This window comes from Bufo gargarizans, unplaced genomic scaffold (assembly GCF_014858855.1).
Source record: "Bufo gargarizans isolate SCDJY-AF-19 unplaced genomic scaffold, ASM1485885v1 fragScaff_scaffold_322_pilon, whole genome shotgun sequence".
Lineage (NCBI taxonomy): Eukaryota > Metazoa > Chordata > Amphibia > Anura > Bufonidae > Bufo > Bufo gargarizans.
Window position 1 is genome coordinate 113,384 of NW_025334093.1, and position 22,845 is coordinate 136,228.

Here is a 22,845-nt window from a genome sequence, read left to right on the forward strand (position 1 = left end):
TTTATCAAACTGAGGTAAAATAGAACTGGTTTCCCATAGCAACCAATCAGATCGCACCTTTCATTTTTCACAGCTCCTTTGGAAAATGAAAGGTGGAATCTGATTGGATACTAAGCCAGTCCTTGGGATAAATCTCCCCCATAGTTTTTTGCCCCTGTTTCCAGGTGTAAATGTGAGTAAATTTTCCAGAGCTGGAGTCCAGGCCCACCGGCACGCCCTGCCGAACTGGCGGACACGGCGTAAAACCGTGCGACTGAATATGAGGGGAATTGGGACTATTTTACGCCCTCGGTAAATGTGCCCCATTACGCGTCTCCTCATATTTCTACATTCTTTTTAGTATTTTTCTAGTTATGAGCCGCTGGGACAACATTCTGTGATGGCTGTAAAAAACAAAACAAAAAAAAAAACAGAATTTCTGTTAAAAAATGACAACAGTGAAAACTGCAAGTAATCCCACAAAAACAGGTTTTATGGTGCAAAAGTAGTTTTTTTTTATCGCCGTAGTCCTCCTGTCCCAAAGAGCGACGCTGTGTCAAACACTTTACAACAGAAAGAGACCACGGCAGCATTGCTGTTTTTAAGAACTCTCCCTCCAGAAAGGGTTAATAAGGATCTGTAAAGTGAAAGTGAAAGTAACCATGGCAGTTCCCCCTTCCTGTGCACTAGTACTTCCCTCTACTCGGGGATCTGTGTACGGCTTTCAGGTAAGACCGTCATCTCCTATATACTGGGTATATGGTTTTACGGTGGGGGGGTCTGACGCTGCTCCGTGATACGAGGCAGATAGCTTCAGGGCGTTTTCTCTCAGCTCGTCAGCACTTCCTGTTGTATTCAATTACGTGATTACATGTTTAACCCCCTAGTGACCACTAATGCGCCTTTTTACTGACGTAAACAAAGGGGGTTTTAGCTAAACAGCTGGCCGGGACCCTGGGATTTCCCATGTTTTTGCGTTTTCGTTTTTTTTCACTCCCCGCCGTCCCCATAGTCCTAACTTTCCATTCACATAGCCTTACGTGGGCTTATTTTTTGCGGGACAAGTTGTACTTTCTAATGGCACCATTTACGGTTGCATGACAGTAAGGAGCGGGGAAAAAAAACACAATTCTGATAAAGTTTTTATTTTTCCACTGTACACTATGCGGTAAAATTGAGCTGTTATCTTCATTCTCCAGGTCAGTACGGTTCCAAAGATACCAGACTTGTATAATTTTTCTTGCGTTTTAAGGCCTCATGCACACGACCGTTTTTCGGGTCCGCATCTGAACCGCAGTTTTTGCAGCTCGGGTGCGGACCCATTCACTTCAATGGGGCCACAAAAGATGCGGATAGCACTCCGTGTGATGTCCGCATCCGTTCGAGGCCCCGCAAAAAAAATATAACATGTCCTATTCCTGTCCGTTTTGCGGGCCGCAAAAAACCTGCACGGTTGTGTGCATGTAGCCTAATACTAAAAAAAAAAAAAAAAGGAAAACCTTTTGAGGATTCCCCCCATACCCATATTCTAACCCCTATAACATTTTGGTAGCTATGTGTACGGGGCTGTGTGAGGGCTCATTTTTTGCGGGACGATCTGTTCTTTTCAGTGATACCAATTTTAAGTGTGTGCGACTTTTTGATCACTTTTTATAAAAAAACATTATTGGGTAGCTGAAGTGACAAAAAATGGCAAATTGGCAATTTTAATTTTTTTCCCCGCTACGCCATTTGCCATATGCCATTAATATTGTTATATGATGTTTATTTTTTTTATTAGTTACGTATTTTAATTTTATGGAAAGGGGGGTAATTAAAATTATAATTTTTTGTATATTTGTAAAAACTTTTAAAACTTTATTTTTTTTTTTGCGGTCCGGAGGCGGTCGGTTCATTCCTCTTTTGACGCGCCGGCGCGTCATCTCGCGGGACGCGAGATTTCCTGTGAACGCGCGCATACAGGAGCGCGCGTTCACAGGAACAGGAGGTAAACTAGTTCATCTACAGCCTGCCAGCAGCGATCATTCGCTGGCAGGCTGTAGATGCAATATTTTTTTTTTTCAACCCTTGAAAGGTATATCAGATGCTGTTTTGTTAACAGCGTCTAATATACCTGCTACCTGGTCCTCTGGTGGTCCCTTTTGCTTGGATCGACCACCAGAGGACAAAGGCAGCTCAGTAATAAGTAGCACCAATCACCACACTGCACTACACCCCCGTCACTTATTAACCCCTGATCACCCCATATAGACTCCCTGATCACCCCCCTGTAAGGCTCCATTCAGACGTCCGTATGTGTTTTGCGGATCCGCAAAACACGGATACCGCGGATCTGTAAAACACGGACACTGGCAATGTGCTTTCTGCATTTTGCGGATCCGCACATTGCCAGAACTATATAGAAAATGCCTTTTCTTGTCCGCAATTGCGGACAATAGGAGATGTTCTATAGGATCTACAAAAAACGCATTGTTCGCCCGATCAGGCCTGATCTTGTGCGCACACTTGCGTTCAGTCCGTCCCACCGCAGTGACAGAATTTTTTTTTTTCTGATCACTGCAAAAACACCGTAAAATCACTGTGGCGCTATAAAAAGATCACTTTTGAGGGGCATGGCGAGTTCATAGAAGAATTTTTTTTTGTCACAAGTTAGCAGAAATTTTTATTTATTTTTTTCTCAAAATCTCTATTTATTTTTTTCTCAAAATCTCACATGAACTCACCATACCCCTCACGGAATCCAAATGCGTAACATTTTTTAGACATTTATATTCCAGACTTCTTCTCACGCTTGGCGAGTTCCTAGAATATATATTTTTTTGGCACAAGTTAGGGGAAAATTATTTTTATTTATTTTTTCTCTTACAAAATCATTTTCCCCTAACTTGTGCCAAAAAAAAAATATTCTATGAACTCGCCATGCCCCTCACGGAATACCTTGAGGTGTCTTCTTTCCAAAATTGGGTCACTTGTGGGGTATTTATACTGCCCTGGCATTTTAGGGGCCCTAAGGCTGGGTTCACACCTGAGCGTTCCTACGCGCTGTAAAACGCTCAACATGGAGAAACCAATGATTCCCTATGGGAATGGTTCTCACCTGGGCGTTTTACAGCGTGTACGATCGCGCTGTAAAACGCCAGACGCTCCAAGAAGTACATGAGCTTCTTTGGGGCGTCTTGTCGCGCGTTGCCGTACATAGACTTTTGGGAACGCGCGACAATTGGCGTTCGCTTGTCTCTGTATGCGCGATTGCAAACGCCGGTACAATCGCGCATACAGAGCGCTCCATCGCGAACGCTCAGGTGTGAACCATGGGTAAAGCGTGAGAATCCAAATGCCTAAAAATGCCCTCCTAAAAGATACTCATTGGAATTTGGGCCCCTTTGCGCACCTGGGCTGCAAAAAAGTGTCACATATGTGGTATTGCCGTACTCAGGAGAAGTAGGGCAATGTGTTTTGGGGTTTATTTTTACATATACCCATGCTGGGTGAGAGAAATATCTCTGTCAAATGACAACTTTGTATAAAAAAAATGGGAAAAGTTGTCTTTTAGAGAGATATTTCTCCTACCCAGCATGGATATATGTAAAAAGACACCCCAAAACACATTACCCTACTTCTTCTGAGTACGGCGATACCACATGTGTGACCCTTTTTTGCAGCCAAGATGCGCAAAGGGGCCCAAATTCCAATGAGTACTTTCAGGATTTCACAGGGCATTTTTACGAATTTGGATTCCAAACTACTTCTCACGCTTTAGGGCCCCTAAAATGCCAGTGCAGTATAAATACCCCACATGTGACCCCATTTTGAAAAGAAGACACCCCAAGGTATTCCGTGAGGGGATATGGTAAGTTCATGAAAAATTTTCTTTTTGGACACAAGTTAGTGGAATATGAGACTTTGTAAAAAAAAAAATATATATTTTCCGCTAACTTGTGACAAAAAATAAAAACTTCCATGAACTCACTATGCCTTAGGGTGTCTACTTTCCGAAATGGGTTTATTTGTGGGGTGTATCTTTGGATTGCCCATGATCTTTGGATTGCCCATGATCTAAGCCATTCTGACCTAGCTGTTAGAAGGTATTGGGTGCAGTGGTTACGTTAGGGTATGCACACAGTGAATAAGCTTTTGGACAGCCCAGACAGACCACCAGTAGACTTAGCAGAAGGAACTTTGGTGTCACAGCTCCCATTATGTGCTCCGTCATTGACATCCTGCCGCCACATGCGTTCCAATCATGGCAGGGCTGACATCCTGCCGTTACGTGTTCTTCTCATGACAGGGCTGACATCTGCTGGTGTGATGATCGGGGGAGCCATCACATACAACAGTCGTCACCCCTGGTAGTGATAAGAGGACACTAACATCTCAGTGATAGGTGAAGGACATCCTGCCGTCACATGTGTTCTTCTCATAGCAGGGCTGACATCCTGCCGTCACGTGTTCTTCTCATGACAGGGCTGACATCTTCTGGTGTGATGATCGGGGGAGCCATCACAGACAACAGTCGTCACCCCTACGAGGACACTAACAGCTCAGTGACACATGAAGGACATCCTGCCATCACATGTGTTCCTCTCATGACAGGGCTGACATTTGCTGGTGTGATGATCGGGGGAGCCATCACATACAACAGTCGTCACCCCTGGTAGTGATAAGAGGACACTAACATCTCAGTGATAGGTGAAGGACATCCTGCCGTCACATGTGTTCTTCTCATAGCAGGGCTGACATCCTGCCGTCACGTGTTCTTCTCATGACAGGGCTGACATCTTCTGGTGTGATGATCGGGGGAGCCATCACAGACAACAGTCGTCACCCCTACGAGGACACTAACAGCTCAGTGACACATGAAGGACATCCTGCTGTCACATGTGTTCCTCTCATGACAAGGCTTCCAACTGGTATTTCTCAGCAGGATGCCCACACACAGAAGGGTTTCCCAGGAATGTCTCCTCCAGATTACAACACGTCCTTGGCTGCCCGGTCACCAGATTTATCACCATTTGAGCTTTTACGGTATATCAATACCATAAAGCAGAAACAAGATGTGAACAGCCCCTAATTCACATGTCGAATTTACTATTTGGGTCGATAAAATTATGACAATACCAAATTTATAGATTTTTTTTGTAAAATACAAATGAAGACATCTAAAAATATGAATAAATATATTTCTGTTTGTGTCGCCATATTCTGAAAGCCGCACCTTTATTTTTTCAGAACTGAGTTGCCTGAGGGTCTGGGGTCTGTTTATTGCGGGATATGCAGTAGTTTTTTAGTGCCACCGTTGTAGGGTCAGTATAACTGATGCCTTCACGTCATTCTCAATAATGTAGCCGTTACCTTTAGGTTAGGTCTACACGACGACATTTGTCGCGCAACATTTTTTATAATGGCAGTCTATGGTGTTGCACTCCATTCGAGATGGATTTTTCTGCGACTGTTGCGTCGCAGTCCCAGCATGTTGCAGTGCGACACCATAGACTGCCATTATAAAAATTGTTGCGCGACATTGGTGCAACAAAATGTTGCGCTACAAATGTTGCAGTGTAGTTCTGCCCTATCTGTCGCGCGACTAATGTCGTTGTGTAGACCTAGCCTTACTGTGTGAAAACTCCATGGTGTCCTTTTTCTGATGCGTTTTGTACATTTAGCTATGAATAAGCGTTATATGCGCGAAAACGCGGCAGAAAGGAATGCCATGGAGTTTTAATTAAAGGGGTTCTCCGAGACTTTACAACTGATGATCTATCCTCAGGATAGGTCATCAGTATCTGATCGGTGAGGGTCCGACACCCGGTACCCCCGACAATCAGCTGTTTGAGAAGGCAGCGACACTTGTAGTAGCGCCACTGCCTTCTCTAAGCTTTCCCGGTCACGTGGCCTAGGCGCATCTCAGACCCATAGAAATGAATGGGCCTGAGCTGCTATGCCAAGCACAGCCACTATGCAATGTATGGCGCTGTGCTTGGTAAGCCACCAGTGCCTTCTCAAAGAGCTGATCGGCAGAGGTCATCAGTTGTAAGGACTTTGAAAACCCTTTTAAACCTGAGAAAAATGTATACAATAAAAAATACTTCATGTAGGACATCTAAAATAACAGATGTCCCATCCTTGCCAAAGGGGACTTCCTGGATTCCCGTCTGACGCAAATCTAAAGGGGCAGGTCTTTAAAGGGAAGGGGAAGAACCTTGAAAAAGGGGCGTGCTCACTATTAAAAAAATTGGTATCGCATGCTTTCCTGCATCTGTCTCAAATTGTGTCCAACCCTTGTTGTAATTACATGGTTGTGATGATCTAACCATGTATGTTTCAGTGTGAAGAAGGGCTGTCTACAACATGATTGATGCCATAAAACCTGTGGAAGAGTGTTCGCTAGTGAAGAGTAACTACATATCTCCACATCAGAATAAGCCATGGACATCTGGGATGGATGGAATATTATAGAAGGTAAGAGAACCTATGCAACTGAAGAAAAGTTCACCTGTGAGTCACTAGATTTAACTAAACCAAACGCTTTGCACTCGCGCAGAAATATTGCGCACTTTCCCACGATGCACCCGCATCCTATCCGGCCCTCACGCGCGACGCCCGTGTGAAAGAGGCCTTAGTGACATTTTTGAGAAACCAGCAACTGGAGATAAAGTAAATCAATTGTAAAGTCTTTTCATTTGCCTAGTTAGAAACATACAAAGAACAAAAAAATGACTCGGACAACCCCTTTAAAGGGGTTTTCCTAGAATAAAAAAAATAAAATTACTGAAAATACTTACATATTATTGTATTATAAATATATTCCCAAATACCTTTCATTAGTTATAATGACTCATTTTGTCTGGGGAGCAATCATTGGGAGAAATAAAATGGCTGCCATCCTATTGGTACACACAGAACCTGTCCTAATCACACAGGAGGACAAGTTACTTCACCACACTGAGGTAAAGATCTGCCTCATCCTCCTTTCTGCTCTGCTTGTCAGGGGTTATGATCCTGAATACAGATGATACGATGAATCTCTGTAGGAATGGAGTTCATGAAGAGACATGAAGTACAGAGCGGAGGTGGGGGTGTGCAGAATTACCACGGTCTGTCCTGTCCGTCCTCTCTGTACTTCATGTCTCCTCATGCGGTCCTGATCCATGTGGCTGACATCCCATTATTCTCCCTGACAACGGGCCTCTCCTGCAACTCAATGCGTCCCGTCACTAAAAGGGACAGCGAACGTGGTGAGTTTTGCTCAGTCTATGGAGGACAACTCCACCCGTTTTAAACAGCCTTCTTTGGACGGGCTCCATGTCTCTGAGCAGTTGATCACTGCCCTTCCAGTAGTCTTGTATGGTGTTTCTTAGGTTACACTTGGCTTAGTCTGTGACCTAGATGCTGTTGACTGTCTGTATGGGGTTTTTATGCTCCATTATGGTATTTTATACACAGAAGAGGACAACCTTAAAACCTTTCTTCATTTCCTAGATGATGAGACCGGGCAGTTCTGCCAGCAGCTCCGTCAGTGTGAAGATCACTTCCTGAGGATGACGTATGAATATTTCCAGGATGATCTGCTCCACATTGTGGAGAACATGAGACTCCTACCACTTCTCCGTGAGCTACAGTCCCGAAATCTCCTTGATACTGAGGTGAGAGAATGTTTGTTTGGGCTGGTGTCACACCTGACAGTTTTCAGGGCTTTTTCGTTTTTTTTTAGGCACAATTACATTTTTAGGCACAATTACAGCTCTGATTTGGCATGGACGTGTTCTTTTGTGGCTGCATTCTTTTTTGACCCTTGAGGTGCATTTTTTCAGTCAGTGGTGTTTTTGTTGAAATTGTAGCACAGTCTCGTTGTATGTACATAGGGACTGCACCAAAGAGGGCAGCTCTGGAGTATAATACAGGATGTAACTCAGGATCAGTACAGGATAAGTAATGTATGTACACAGTGACTGCACCAGCAGAATAGTGAGTGCAGCTCTGGAGTATAATACAGGATGTAACTCCGGATCAGTACAGGATAAGTAATGTATGTACAAAGTGACTGCACCAGCAGAATAGTGAGTGCAGCTCTGGAGTATAATACAGGATGTAACTCAGGATCAGAACAGGATAAGTAATGTATGTAAACAGTGACTGCACCAGCAGAATAGTGAGTGCAGCTCTGGAGTATAATACCGGATGTAACTCAGGATCAGTACAGGATAAGTAATGTATGTAAACAGTGACTGCACCAGCAGAATAGTGAGTGCAGCTCTGGAGTATAATACCGGATGTAACTCAGGATCAGTACAGGATAAGTAATGTATGTACACAGTGACTGCACCAGCAGAATAGTGAGTGCAGCTCTGGAGTATAATACAGGATGTAACTCAGGATCAGTACAGGATAAGTAATGTATGTACACAGTGACTGCACCAGCAGAATAGTGAGTGCAGCTCTGGAGTATAATACAGGATGTAACTCAGGATCAGTACAGGATAAGTAATGTATGTACACAGTGACTGCACCAGCAGAATAGTGTATAATGTAGAATGCAGAATAGTGAGTGCAGCTCTGGAGTATAATACAGGATGTAACTCAGGATCAGTACAGGATAAGTAATGTATGTACACAGTGACTGCACCTGCAGAATAGTGAGTGCAGCTCTGGAGTATAATACAGGATGTAACTCAGGATCAGTACAGGATAAGTAATGTATGTACACAGTGACTGCACCAGCAGAATAGTGAGCGCAGCTCTGGAGTATAATACAGGATGTAACTCAGGATCAGTACAGGATAAGTAATGTATGTACACAGTGACTCCACCAGCAGAATAGTGAGTGCAGCTCTGGAGTATAATACAGGATGTAACTCAGGGTCAGTACAGGATAAGTAATGTATGTACACAGTGACTGCACCAGCAGAATAGTGAGCGCAGCTCTGGATTATAATACAGGATGTAACTCAGGATCAGTACAGGATAAGTAATGTATGTACACAGTGACTGCACCAGCAGAATAGTGAGCGCAGCTCTGGAGTATAATACAGGATGTAACTCAGGGTCAGTACAGGATAAGTAATGTATGTACACAGTGACTGCACCAGCAGAATAGTGAGCGCAGCTCTGGAGTATAATACAGGATGTAACTCAGGATCAGTACAGGATAAGTAATGTATGTACACAGTGACTGCACCAGCAGAATAGTGAGCGCAGCTCTGGAGTATAATACAGGATGTAACTCAGGATCAGTACAGGATAAGTAATGTAATGTATGTACACAGTGACTGCACCTGCAGAATAGTGAGTGCAGCTCTGGAGTATAATACAGGATGTAACTCAGGGTCAGTACAGGATAAGTAATGTATGTACACAGTGACTGCACCAGCAGAATAGTGAGCGCAGCTCTGGAGTATAATACAGGATGTAACTCAGGATCAGTACAGGATAAGTAATGTATGTACACAGTGACTCCACCAGCAGAATAGTGAGTGCAGCTCTGGAGTATAATACAGGATGTAACTCGGGATCAGTACAGGATAAGTAATGTATGTACACAGTGACTGCACCAGCAGAATAGTGTATAATGTAGAATGCAGAATAGTGAGTGCAGCTCTGGAGTATAATACAGGATGTAACTCAGGATCAGTACAGTATAAGTAATGTATGTACACAGTGACTGCACCAGCAGAATAGTGAGTGCAGCTCTGGAGTATAATATAGGATGTAACTCAGGGTCAGTACAGGATAAGTAATGTATGTACACAGTGACTGCTCCAGCAGAATAGTGAGTGCAGCTCTGGAGTATAATACATGATGTAACTCAGGATAAGTAATGTAATATACACAGTGACTGCACCTGCAGAATAGTGAGTTCAGCTCTGGAGTATAATACAGGATGTAACTCAGGATCAGTACAGGATAAGTAATGTATGTACACAGTGACTGCACCAGCAGAATAGTGAGTGCAGCTCTGAAGCATAATACAGGATGTAACTCAGGATCAGTACAGGATAAGTAATGTATTTACACAGTGTCTCCTCCAGCAGAATAGTGAGTGCAGCTCTGGAGTATAATACAGGATGTAACTCAGGATCAGTACAGGATAAGTAATGTATGTACACAGTGACTCCACCAGCAGAATAGTGAGTGCAGCTCTGAAGCATAATACAGGATGTAACTCAGGATCAGTACAGGATAAGTAATGTATGTACACAGTGACTGCACCTGCAGAATAGTGTATAATGTAGAATGCAGAATAGTGAGTGCAGCTCTGGAGTATAATACAGGATGTAACTCAGGATCAGTACAGTATAAGTAATGTATGTACACAGTGACTGCACCAGCAGAATAGTGTATAATGTAGAATGCAGAATAGTGAGTGCAGCTCTGGAGTATAATACAGGATGTAACTCAGGGTCAGTACAGGATAAGTAATGTATGTACACAGTGACTGCACCAGCAGAATAGTGAGTGCAGCTCTGGAGTATAATACAGGATGTAACTAAATGATTTTCCTATTTCATGACGTAAAGTCATAGTTTTATTAAAGACACGGAGGCGAGTATTGCTATCTCCTTCTTTACTTTCCACCAATAGCAGCAAAGAAGAAATTTACATAATCATAACAGTAAAGGACCCTCCCCTGACAGATCCTATAATAAGCAGTGTCCTCTTCATCAACTTCCTCTTTCTTGACAACCGCGACACCAACTGCAACCGCAACATGAACCGGAACTGGAACCGGAACTGGAACTGACCCCGAGAACTGCAACCAACGGGATCCACGAACAGCAGAATCAAGCCAACCTGGCTAACACCTCAGGAAACCTGGAACCATGGAACAGACCACACACCGTGGAGAATTCAGCCTGAAACAGAGCAAACAATATAGCCAGTGTAAGAAACGGGTCAGGTAATGAACGAAAAACGACCCTGGAAACAGAAGCACACAGCCAGGTCGGTGAAAAACGGAGGACAATAAATAATAACATGATATACATCAATATATATAAATATCAACTAAAGACAATGTAAACAGTCCAACAATAACACCCCACAAAAAAAGGGCGGGCAGAAGAAATATCCAGGGCGGGCAATACTCGCCTCCGTGTCTTTAATAAAACTATGACTTTACGTCATGAAATAGGAAAATCATTTAGTTTTACATCAAGACACGGAGGCTCATATTGCAAGTTCAAAGTTGACCAATAATGGAGGAGAACACATGAGGAGGCGGCCGGAAATAAAATTCCCGAAATGTGGAGGCCCTAGACCAATCCGCCAAACGCAAGATGTCCTCCAACCGAGCCCCCGAAACGGCCAGGGCAGTGGCAGCCGCGCCCCTGGCCGAATGAGCGGTAAAGACCGTTGTATCAATCCCAGCCAGGGACATGATCCACTTCATCCAACGCGCCAAAGTGGGGCTGGACACAGGGCCAAACGGATGGCGAATAGAGAGGAACAACTGTGGAACGGCCACAGAGCGGTGAGCTCGAGTGCGCAACTCATATTCCCGCAAGCAAGCCACAGGACATAGCGCCGGGGAAGACGGGAAACAGGGATAAGAGACAGACCGAATATTGGTCTTGGTGCGCCGCGTAATGTTAAAGGTGACGCCCTCAGGAGAAAAGGACCGAGCATCATGGTCCAGAGCCCTGACGTCAGAAACCCGCTTACAGGAAATAAGGCAAAAGAGGGTCAACAACTTGGCCGAAAGCTGACGGAGGGAAAGAGACGCGTTCTCAGGCCACGCCGTGAGGAAAGAGAGGACCAGAGAAACATCCCAAGTGGTATTGAAGCGCGGCCGAGGAGGCCGAGCCAAACGAGACCCACGCAGCAAGCGCGACACCAAAGGGTGCTGACCCGCCGGAACACCATCAAAACCCAGGTGGGTTGAAGAAATTGCAGAACGGAACAGATTAATGGTCCGATACGCCTTTCCCGCCTCAAAAAGAGACGTAAGGAACTGCAATAAATGGGTTACAGGCGCCGAAACGGGATCAAGGTCCCGTTCCACGCACCAGTTAACCCAAGATCACCAAGCTGCCCGGTAAGATTTTCGGGTGCCGGGAGCCCAAGCGTTATCCAGGAGGCGTCTAGTCGCCTCCGAAATTCCCACGACCTCTCCGGGAGACCCGAGATCCGGCACGCCAGAAGCTGAAGGGATCCGTCGACCAGCAGGGGGTGGGGCACGCCCAGAGGGCCCTGGAGGAGATCCGTCCGACCCGGGAGGAGGAGAGGTACATCCACCAGGAGTTCCAGGAGCATCGGGTACCAGGCCTGAGTCCCCCAGAAGGGGACCACCACTACCAACTCCGCCATCTGACGACGAGTCTGAAGCAGCATCCTCGGGATCATGGCAAAGGGTGGAAACGCATAGTGCAGAGCCGAAGTCCAGTCCTGGAGAAACGCATCCACCGCCTCCGCTTCCGGATCCGGGCGCCAGCTGAAGAACCTGGGAAGGTGGGTATTGAGCCGCGACGCAAAGAGGTCTATGGTGCAAGGGCCCCAGATGGCCGAAATCGAGCAGAACGTCTCTGGAGCGAGCCTCCAGTCGCTGCCGTCCGTGAAGTACCGGGAACTCCAATCCGCTCTGTAGTTGTGAAGACCCGGGAGATATTCCGCCTGCACCATGAGGTCCCTGGAGAGACAGTAGGACCAGAATTCCTTCGCGAGGCGAGCCAAAGTAGCCGACTGAGTGCCGCCCAGGTGATTGACATAGCGGACCGCCGACACATTGTCCATGCGCAAACGGATACACGCATGGGCCATGCCATTGGAGAAACTCCGGATTGCGAACGAACCCGCCAGAAGTTCCAACGCGTTGATGTGAAGACGGCTCTCTTCCTCTGACCATCGACCACCCGTGGAAATGCCTTGGCAGTGGGCACCCCAGCCCTTGAGACTCGCATCCAATTCCACCACGAAATCCGGTTGGAAACCGAAGATCGCTCTGCCGTTCCACGCCTCCAAGTTCTCTATCCACCACCGGAGCTCCTCCCGAGCCTCCTGATCCATGACCACCAGATCCGCAAAGGTGGCACCGGCCCGAAGATGGGCGATCTTCAGTCGCTGTAGAGCCCGATAGTAGAGAGGCGCCGGGAACACCGCTTGGATCGAAGATGCCAACAGACCAATGATGCGGGCCAGATGGCGTAGCGACAGGGAGGTAGCCGCGAGAGCGTGTCTCAACTCCTTGCGGATCGCCCGCAATTTCGCCATCGGGAGGCTGAGGGACTCCGAAACCGAGTCCACTGTAAAGCCCAGGAACTCCATCTGACGAGATGGCGTGAGGATCGACTTCTCGGGGTTCAGCAGGAAACCCAGGTCTGTCAAGAGCTGTGAGGTCCACTGAAGGTGTTGCAGTAGTGTCGACTGACATTGATGCATAACGAGGATGTCGTCCAGATAGACGATTAGACGCACACCCCGACACCGCAGCCAAGCCATGACCGGACGCAACAATTTGGTAAAGCACCAAGACGACAGGCCGAACGGGAGGCACGTGAAACGCCACACTTCGTCCCCCCAACGGAAACGCAGGAGATCCCTGGATGCCGCGGCAATCGGGACCGTCAGGTACGCATCCTTGAGGTCCAATTTTACCATCCAGTCCCCTGGAACTAATAAGTCCCGCAGGAGGTGGATCCCCTCCATTTTGAAATGGCGATATCGCACCACAGAGTTCAGGGCGCGGAGATTTATCACAGGACGCATCTGGCCGCCCTTTTTCTGGACCAGGAATATGCTGCTGAGGACACCCCCGGAGGTAGGGAGAGCCCTCTCTATTGCCCTCTTTTGGAAAAGGGACCGGAGCTCGATGTCTACGAGTTCTCTGTGTGGTTGGGTCAGACCCAATGGCGGGGGAGGAAGGATGAGCCCTGGGGAGTCTGTGAGCTCTATGTGAAACCCCCTCACCGTAGTCAGTACCCATGGGTCTGACGTAACCGTGGACCAAACATGGGAAAAAAGACGGAGTCTGCCCCCGACACAAGAATCCAAAGAAATCCCCACTGGGGATAGACTTACCAAAGGATTTGCGAGGGTTCTGGTTTCCTCGAAACGACCTTGATCGCCATTGGCCGCCTCTGGCCGGGAAAAATGGAGGAGGAGGGCTTCTCTGCTCCTGGAAAGGACGTCCTTGCGAATAGGAGCCTCTGCCCGAACTGCGGGCATGGAATGCTGAACGGCCGGACAGACGGCCCCTACCACTGCCGGCCCTGGTGGAGACCCGACCCCGGAACACCCTACGCATGGAGGATTGGGCCTTGTCCAGCACCGTAAATGCCCCCACATATCTACCGAGGTCCTTGATAAAGGAGTCCCCGAAAAGTAGACCATTAGCGTCCTTTCCTGCCTCGGTAAGAGCCAGATTAGCCAGTTTCGGGTCGATCTTAAAAAGTATGGCTTTGCGCCGTTCAATGGCCAGGGATGAGTTAGAGCTGCCCGCGATACAGATGGCTCTCTGTATCCACCCGGAAAGCTCCTCCGGGTCTATTGGAGAGCCGTCAATTCTGGCCGATTCGGCCATTTCAAAAATTTTGGCCAGAGGACCAAAGATGTCTAGGAGCTTGTCCTGGCAACTCCTCAGTGCTGAATCTAACCCTTTACGGGGATTCCAGCCGGTTTTGGCCAGGAACTGGGTCATCTTCGGATCCACCGAAGGCGTCTCACAGACCTTGCTTGGTACTAAGGGTCTGGGACATTCGGACCTAAGCTTACTGCGCGCCTCCTTACTGAGAGGACGACGCACCCAGTGCTCCAGATAGGTGCTCACGTGGGCCGTTGGCAGCCATTCTGATGACCTGGGGTGGTGAAGGGCATCAGGGTCAAACAAGGGGTTGCCAGAGGGATCCACCAGGGAAGGTGCCGCACTAGGGACGGTGGCGGCAGGAGCCGCAGACCCAGAGGTGGAAGGCACAGGGTCAGTAGTGCCAGGGATGTCATAATCCATCTCCTCCCCAGAGTGGCCGCTCGCCTCCGCGTTAGCCTCCGCATCAGAATCCAACTCTGATTCTATATCACTGAGTAGTGCTCTAGCACTTTTCCATGTACGCGCCCTTTCTGCCTGGCGCGGCAAGGCTCTTTTGCGCGATCTATGCGCGCTATCAATGGTGGCTGAGATCACACCGGTCTGTCTCTCCTGTACATGAGGAGTCTCACCAGCGGCAGGCTGCGGATGAGTCACAGGCGTCAGACTAGAGGGGCCAGGAGCATGGGCAGATAAGGCCTGGGCAATTGTTTGGGAAATCATGGATGACATGGATCCCATGGCCTCAATGATTGCGCTGGATACAGAGCGCTGTAATTCTAGGGCCTGCATGCTCGTATCAGACCTTCCAGGGTCCCCAGATGGTGGTGGGGTAGGCCTGGATGGGGATCGGTCGGAAGACATATTAGACGTCTAAGGTGATACTAATAATAATAATAAGGCACCCTGTGAACCTAAGGGGAACTTAATTAGGGCAAGGGGAAAACTTGACCAACCAAAACTACTCGACGAGGGGTTAGTCACCCCAGGAGCCGCAGAGAAGGAAGCGCTGCCGTCCGGTGCTGAAGCGAAGCCGAAATCCCGCGAGAGTACGCACAGGGTATCCACAAAATGGCCGCCGAGATCTCGCGAGATCTCGCGGCCGCGGGAAAACAAATCGGGACTGCGCCGGAGCGACGCGATGCCGTGGAGCGCAGCGAGAGGTAAGGGGGACAATACCAGGGCCTGGGGAACGCTTCCGGACGCAGGACCCGGCCACAGGCAAAGCGGAGCAACAATGGGGGAACTGCCAGTCACAAAATCACAGCCGGAGGAACAGGCACCCCACGATGGGGGAGAAATAAAAGATGGGTAGAAAGGAGGGGGGGGGGTGACCCCCCAAGGAGGTAGAGAGGGCCCAGAAGAAACCAAAAGGATACAAAGGCCCCAAGACAATAAAATAAGGACAGGGGATAAGAATCCCAATAAGCAAAAACGCATACAATATGGAATCCTGAGCGAACTAAAGTTCAGAAACCAATCCTATAATCACAGCAAACAAGTAAAAAGCCTATAGCAAATAGAGGTTACTTATCTTTGGTGGAGCAGCAAAGAAAGAGGAAGTTGATGAAGAGGACACTGCTTATTATAGGATCTGTCAGGGGAGGGTCCTTTACTGTTATGATTCTGTAAATTTCTTCTTTGCTGCTATTGGTGGAAAGTAAAGAAGGAGATAGCAATATGAGCCTCCGTGTCTTGATGTAAAACTCAGGATCAGTACAGGATAAGTAATGTATGTACACAGTGACTGCACCAGCAGAATAGTGAGTGCAGCTCTGGAGTATAATACAGGATGTAACTCCGGATCAGTACAGGATAAGTAATGTATGTACACAGTGACTGCACCAGCAGAATAGTGAGTGCAGCTCTGGAGTATAATACAGGATGTAACTCAGGATCAGTACAGGATAAGTAATGTATGTACACAGTGACTGCACCAGCAGAATAGTGAGTGCAGCTCTGCAGTATAATACAGGATGTAACTCAGGATCAGTACAGGATAAGTAATGTAATGTACACAGTGACTCCACCAGCAGAATAGTGAGTGCAGCTCTGGAGTATAATACAGGATGTAACTCAGGATCAGTACAGGATAAGTAATGTATGTACACAGTGACTGCACCAGCAGAATAGTGAGTGCAGCTCTGGAGTATAATACAGGATGTAACTTAATGATTTTCCTATTTCATGACGTAAAGTCATAGTTTTATTAAAGACACGGAGGCGAGTATTGCTTTCTCCTTCTTTACTGTCCACCAATAGCAGCAAAGAGAAAAAATTTACATACAGGAAATGACCACAGTAACCCAAGGTCCCTCCTCCATGGCCCCTATAATAGGCCGCTCTTCCTCTGAACCTTCCTCTTTCTTTGAGATCCTGGTGCTAAGAACACGAACACCTTCATGAAAACTCTGAACTGTAACTGGAACGGATAAGTCCAACGCCAACGAAACGTATCCAACTAGCCAACATGGCCCAATTGTGGTAGAAAATTAGCCGGTAGTACAGCATCCTAGACTGGATCGACCTTCATCCTGAAAAAGAGAGCAGACCATAGGTCCAGGTGAAACAAATACGTCAGGACTAGATACGTCCGGCATCCCCGTACTCAATAGACACACATGGGATTGAAGGACTGAAAATATTAAACTTAATAAATAACATTAAAGATAATGAGACTTCTAATAAATACAATAAATGACAATAATAAGAAAAGACACTTAACAATCAACGAGGTAAATGACAAACCCCCATAATAAAAAACCCAAGGGAGGGAATAGGGTGGGCAATACTCGCCTCCGTGTCTTTAATAAAACTATGACTTTACGTCATGAAATAGGAAAATCATTAAGTTTTACAGCAAGACACGGAGGCTCATATTGCAAGTTCAAAGCCGCTCAAAAATAGAAGTAACCAAACGAGCCTGAGGACGGAAATAGAATTCCCTAAACGAGGTGACATTAGACCAATCAGCCAAACGCATGACGCCCTCCAATATGGCCCCTGAAACAGCCAACGAGGTGGCAGAAGCACTCCGCGCCGACTGGGCCGTGAAAACGGAAGTGTCTATACCAGCTAGCGACATGACCTATTTAAGCCAGCGAGCCAACGTCGGGCTAGAGACCGGTCCAAAAGGAAGTCGGACAGACAGGAAAACAGCTGAGATATGGCGGATGACCGATGTGCCCTAGTCCTGGATTCGTATTCCCTAAGGCAAGCCACAGGGCACAAAAGAGGAGAAGAGTGGAAACTGGGATAGGAGACAAACCTGATGTTAGTCTAGTACGACGCGAAATGTTAAAAGTGACCCCATCCGGGGTGAAAGAACGAGCGTCATAATCAAGGGCCCGAACATCAGAGACCCTTTTGCAAGAAATAAGGCAAAACAAAGCCAACAACTTATCCGACAACCGTCACAAAGACAGGGCAGAATTATCCGGCCAAGAAGATAGAAAGGAAAGGACTAGAGAAACGTCCCAGGTAGTGGAAAAAACGAGGTCGAGGAGGACGTGCCAACCGTGAACCTCGCAACAGGCGAGAGACTGAAGGATGTTGACCAGCCGGACCACCGTCATAACCAAGATGGGTAGAAGAAATCGCAGACCTGAACAGGTTGATGGTCCGGTATGCCTTCCCCGCCTCAAAAAGTGACGTGAGAAACTGTAACAGGTGAGCTACAGGTGCCGAAACGGGATCCAAGTTCCGTTCCACGCACCAGCTAGCCCAATTTCTCCAGGCTGCCCGATAAGACTGTCTGGTGCCGGGAGCCCATGCGTTGTCCAGGATCCGTCGAGTCGCTTCCGAAATGCCATCGACAGCTCCAGGTGTCCGGAGATCCGGCATGCCCGCAGCCGAAGGGAGCCGTCGAGGAGAAGTGGGTGGTGCAGACCCCGAGGGTCGCGGAGGAGATCCGAACGAAACGGGAGAAGCAGGGGTACTTCCACTAGGATCGTCAGCAACGAAGGGAACCAGACCTGAGACCCCCAGAACGGAACCACCACAACCAAATCCGCCAGATGTTGTTGAACCTGAAGGAGTGTCCACCGAATCATCGAGAACGGGGGGAAAGCATAAAGGCGGGATACCGACCAATCTTGGAGGAAAGCATCCACCGCCCACGCCTCCGGATCCGGACGCCAGCTGAAGAACCGGATCCTGCACCATGATGTCCCTGGAAAGGCAAAACGACCAAAATTCCTAGGCTAACCGGGCCAAGATCGCCGAAATGAGTACCGCCCAGCCGGTTGACGTATCGGACTGCCGAGATATTGTCCATCCGCAGTCTGATGCATGCATTGGCGATCCCGTTGGAGAAGCTCCTGACTGCAAACGAACCGGCTAGGAGCTCCAAGGCGTTGATGTGGAGGAGAGACTCCTCCGCCGGCCAGGAACCTCCCGTGGAAACTCCGTTGCAATGCGCCCCCCAACCCTGGAGGCTCGCATCCGACTCGATGGTCAACACTGGCAAGAATTCGAAGATCGCCTCGCCATTCCACGCTTCCAGATTGGCTATCCACCAACTCAACTCTTCTCGGGCTTCCGAGTCCCGGACCACCACGCCCGCAAAGGAGGCACCGGTCCGAAGATGCGTGATCTTCAGTCGCTGGAGAGCCCGGTAGTGCAATGGGGTCAGAAACACGGCCTGAAATGATGATGCTAACAGTCCGATGATGCGGGCCAGATGACGCAACGAGAGGTGGAGAGTGAGAAGAGCATGCTTCAACTCCTTGCGTATCGCGTGCAACTTCGCCATCGGAAGACTGAGGGACTCCGAGACCGAATGCACCATGAATCCCAGGAATTCCATCCGCTGCGATGGGATGAGGCATGACTTCTCCGTGTTGAGGAGGAACCCGAGGCCCGTCAGTAAGTCTGCTGTGCCTTGCAGGTGTACTAGCAGAGCCACACTGGACTCGTGCAACAGGAGGATATCGTCCAGGTAAACGATGAGGCGTACCCCACGACTCCTCAGCCAGGATACAACAGGACGTAGCAGCTTGGTGAAGCACCAAGGAACTGAAGACAGCCCGAATGGAAGGCAGGTGAACCTCCAGACCTCACCTCTCCACAAGAACCGGAGAAGATCCCGGGAACGAGTGGCCACTGGGACCGTCAGGTAAGCATCTTTTAGGCCCAGCTTTACCATCCAGTCTCCAGGATTCAACAGGTCCCGAAGAAGGTGAAACCTCACCATCTTGAAACGACGGTAGCGAACCACCGTATTCAGTGCGCGAAGGTTGATGACAGGTCTCATCTGACCCCCTTTTTTCTGCACAAGGAATATGTTGCTGGTGACACCCCACTCCGAAGGAGGGGCCTGTCCTATCGCCTGCTTGTGCAGGAGGGCGTACAGTTCCGTGTCTATAAGTGCGTGAACCGGGTGTGATATCGGTATAGGTTGGGGGGAGGGAACCAGGCACGGGGACCCCGTGAGCGCTATATGGAAGCCCCTTGACCGTGGTCAGTACCCATGGATCTGATGTGATGCGGCCCCAGGCATGAGAAGAACTATGGAGTCCGCCCCCCTACACAAGGTACCATATAATCCCCCATCTGGGGAAGAATACCCAAGGGTCCGCGCGAGTTGGGGTTGCCTCTGAAGGAGCGAGATCTCCACCGGCCTCCTCTGGTGGAGAAGAGGGGTGAGGAGTTGCGCTGTTCCTGGAAGGGAGGTCGCTGTCCCAAGGAACCACTTCCTGCGCCACGGGCCTGAAAGTTTGCACGGCCGGACAGGTGGACCCTGCCACTGCCAGCCCGATTAGAGACCCGTCCCCGAAATACCCTGCGCATAGACGACTGTGCTTTATCTAGCGCGGTGAAGGTACCAACAAACCGGCTCACATCCTTAATAAAGGAGTCACCGATTAGGAGTCCCTGGGCATCTTTACCCGCCTCCGTGAGTGCCAAATTAGACAATTTGGGGTCGAGCTTAAATAAGATAGCTTTACGCCTGTAAATCGCCAAGGATGTATTGGCGTTCCCGGCAATGCAGACTGCCCTTTGGGTCCAACCCCGCAGTTCTTCGGGATCTATTGGGGAGCCCTCAGTTCTAGCAGCCTCGGCTAGCTCAAAAATCTTGGCCAGCGGGCCAAATACATCAAGCACTTTGTCCTGGCAGCTGCGCAGAGCTGAGTCCAGGCCCCTCTCAGGGTTCCAACCCGTTTTTGGCCAGGAATTGTGACATTTCGGGGTCCAACACAGGCGTGTCACACACCTCGCTGGGGACTAATGGCCTGGGGCACTCGGCCTTAAGCTTGTCCCGTGATTCACGGCTTAGAGGGTGACGGGCCCAGTGCTCTAGATAATTACCCACGTGCTCAGTGGGAAGCCACTCCGCCGATAAGGGGTGATGCAAGGTTTCGGGGTCGAACATAGGTTCACCCCTCGAACGTAGTATGGCATCAGGTCGGGTAGCGACGGGAAAGGACGCTCCGTCCTTGGCAGAGGAGGCCGCAGTAGCGGACCTTGAGGGGCCCCGAGATGGGAGCAACATCCTCCTCTGACATGTAATCCGCATCCGCGAAGCCTCCTCGTCCGATACTCTATCCGAGTCGGATACATCAGGGGATTGTGCTCTAGCGCACTTCCATGTTCGCGCCCGTTCTGCCTGGCGTGATGAGGCTCTTTTCCGTGAACTATGCACGGCATCAGGGGTGGCAGAATGCGCACCAGTCAAGGTCTCCTGTGGCACAGGAGGTTCATTAGAGGTAGGCTGCTGTAAGGTAGCGGAGTCTAGCAAGGGCATTCTAGAAGGCTGAGCTAGTGCCTGAGGAATACTCTGCGAGAGAACGCACGACATGGGGCCCATGGCATCCCTTATGGCATCTGACACAGAGCGCTGCAGAGCCAGCGCCTGTGCATCCACCTCAGGGGTAATCTGACCCTCCGGAGAGGAAAGGGGGACATTGAAGGGATTTTGTGTAGGGCTAGACCTGGTATCCCTGATAGAATGGCACAATGAGGGTACACTGGAGGGTTAATAGTGGAGGAACCTGTGAGGCAAACTCTACAGTAGCAGGGAAGGAGCAGGGGACCGGCGCAGCGTGCAGGGGCCGGTGGCAAGGTAACTGCGTGTGACCTGAAGGGCTGCTACGTACGAAACCCCGCGAGAATCGCGGCAACCAGGCAGAGAATGGCCGCCGAGATCTCGCGAGATCTCGCGGTCCGAATCCACACGAGGAGCTACAGTAATGGCGCTGCGGCAGAGAGAGGAGCAAAGGCCCAGGCCCCGCCCCCGACCGCCGGCCGAGAATGAAGTGAGCTCTCCTTCCTGCGCTGGATAAGCTCCGGTAATGAGGTAATGCGGGGGAAACAAGGGACGCCGCAGAGGGAGATTCTGGCAGCAAAGGGAAAGCGATGTGAAGGGGTCACAAAGCGCAAGGGGTAACCTAAAGGGGAAAATCTGAAAACGAAAATAAAAACACCTAAAATACTAAAATGTGGGAAGCCACCCACATATGGAGTGCTGCCAGCAAGGGTTAGTCACCCTAGCATGAAGCAGCGCAGCAAGAAATTGACAATACAAGCACAATATTAAAAAATTGACAGAACATAGGTGCACTTAACTGGTGGCAGCAGCAAAGAAAGAGGAAGGTTCAGAGGAAGAGCGGCCTATTATAGGGGCCATGGAGGAGGGACCTTGGGTTACTGTGGTCATTTCCTGTATGTAAATTTTTTCTCTTTGCTGCTATTGGTGGACAGTAAAGAAGGAGAAAGCAATATGAGCCTCCGTGTCTTGCTGTAAAACTCCGGGTCAGTACAGGATAAGTAATGTATGTACACAGTGACTGCACCAGCAGAATAGTGAGTGCAGCTCTGGAGTATAATACAGGATGTAACTCAGGATCAGTACAGGATAAGTAATGTATGTACACAGTGACTGCACCAGCAGAATAGTGAGTGCAGCTCTGCAGTATAATACAGGATGTAACTCAGGATCAGTACAGGATAAGTAATGTAATGTACACAGTGACTCCACCAGCAGAATAGTGAGTGCAGCTCTGGAGTATAATACAGGATGTAACTCAGGATCAGTGCAGGATAAGTAATGTAATGTACACAGTGACTCCACCAGCAGAATAGTGAGTGCAGCTCTGGAGTATAATACAGGATGTAACTCAGGATCAGTGCAGGATAAGTAATGTATGTACACAGTGACTGCACCAGCAGAATAGTGAGTGCAGCTCTGGAGTATAATACAGGATAAGTAATGTATGTACACAGTGACTGCACCAGCAGAATAGTGAGTGCAGCTCTGGAGTATACTACAGGATGTAACTCAGGATCAGTACAGGATAAGTAATGTTTGATTTGGCTATCTTTAACGGGGTTGTATTATCTCATATATTGGGAGC

General features: G+C 48.7%; 1 protein-coding gene across 1 annotated transcript in view; it reads left to right on the forward strand.

The window, feature by feature from the left end:
- Nucleotides 1-630: 630 nt before the first annotated feature.
- Nucleotides 631-22,845, forward strand: part of LOC122922400 (NACHT, LRR and PYD domains-containing protein 12-like) — a 56,894-nt gene continuing 34,679 nt past the window's right edge. Inside the window, 3 exon segments of the mRNA XM_044272997.1 lie at nucleotides 631-707; nucleotides 6,305-6,438; nucleotides 7,459-7,622. Of these exon segments, the coding sequence (XP_044128932.1) occupies nucleotides 6,405-6,438; nucleotides 7,459-7,622 (198 nt within the window). The 5' untranslated portion in view covers nucleotides 631-707; nucleotides 6,305-6,404.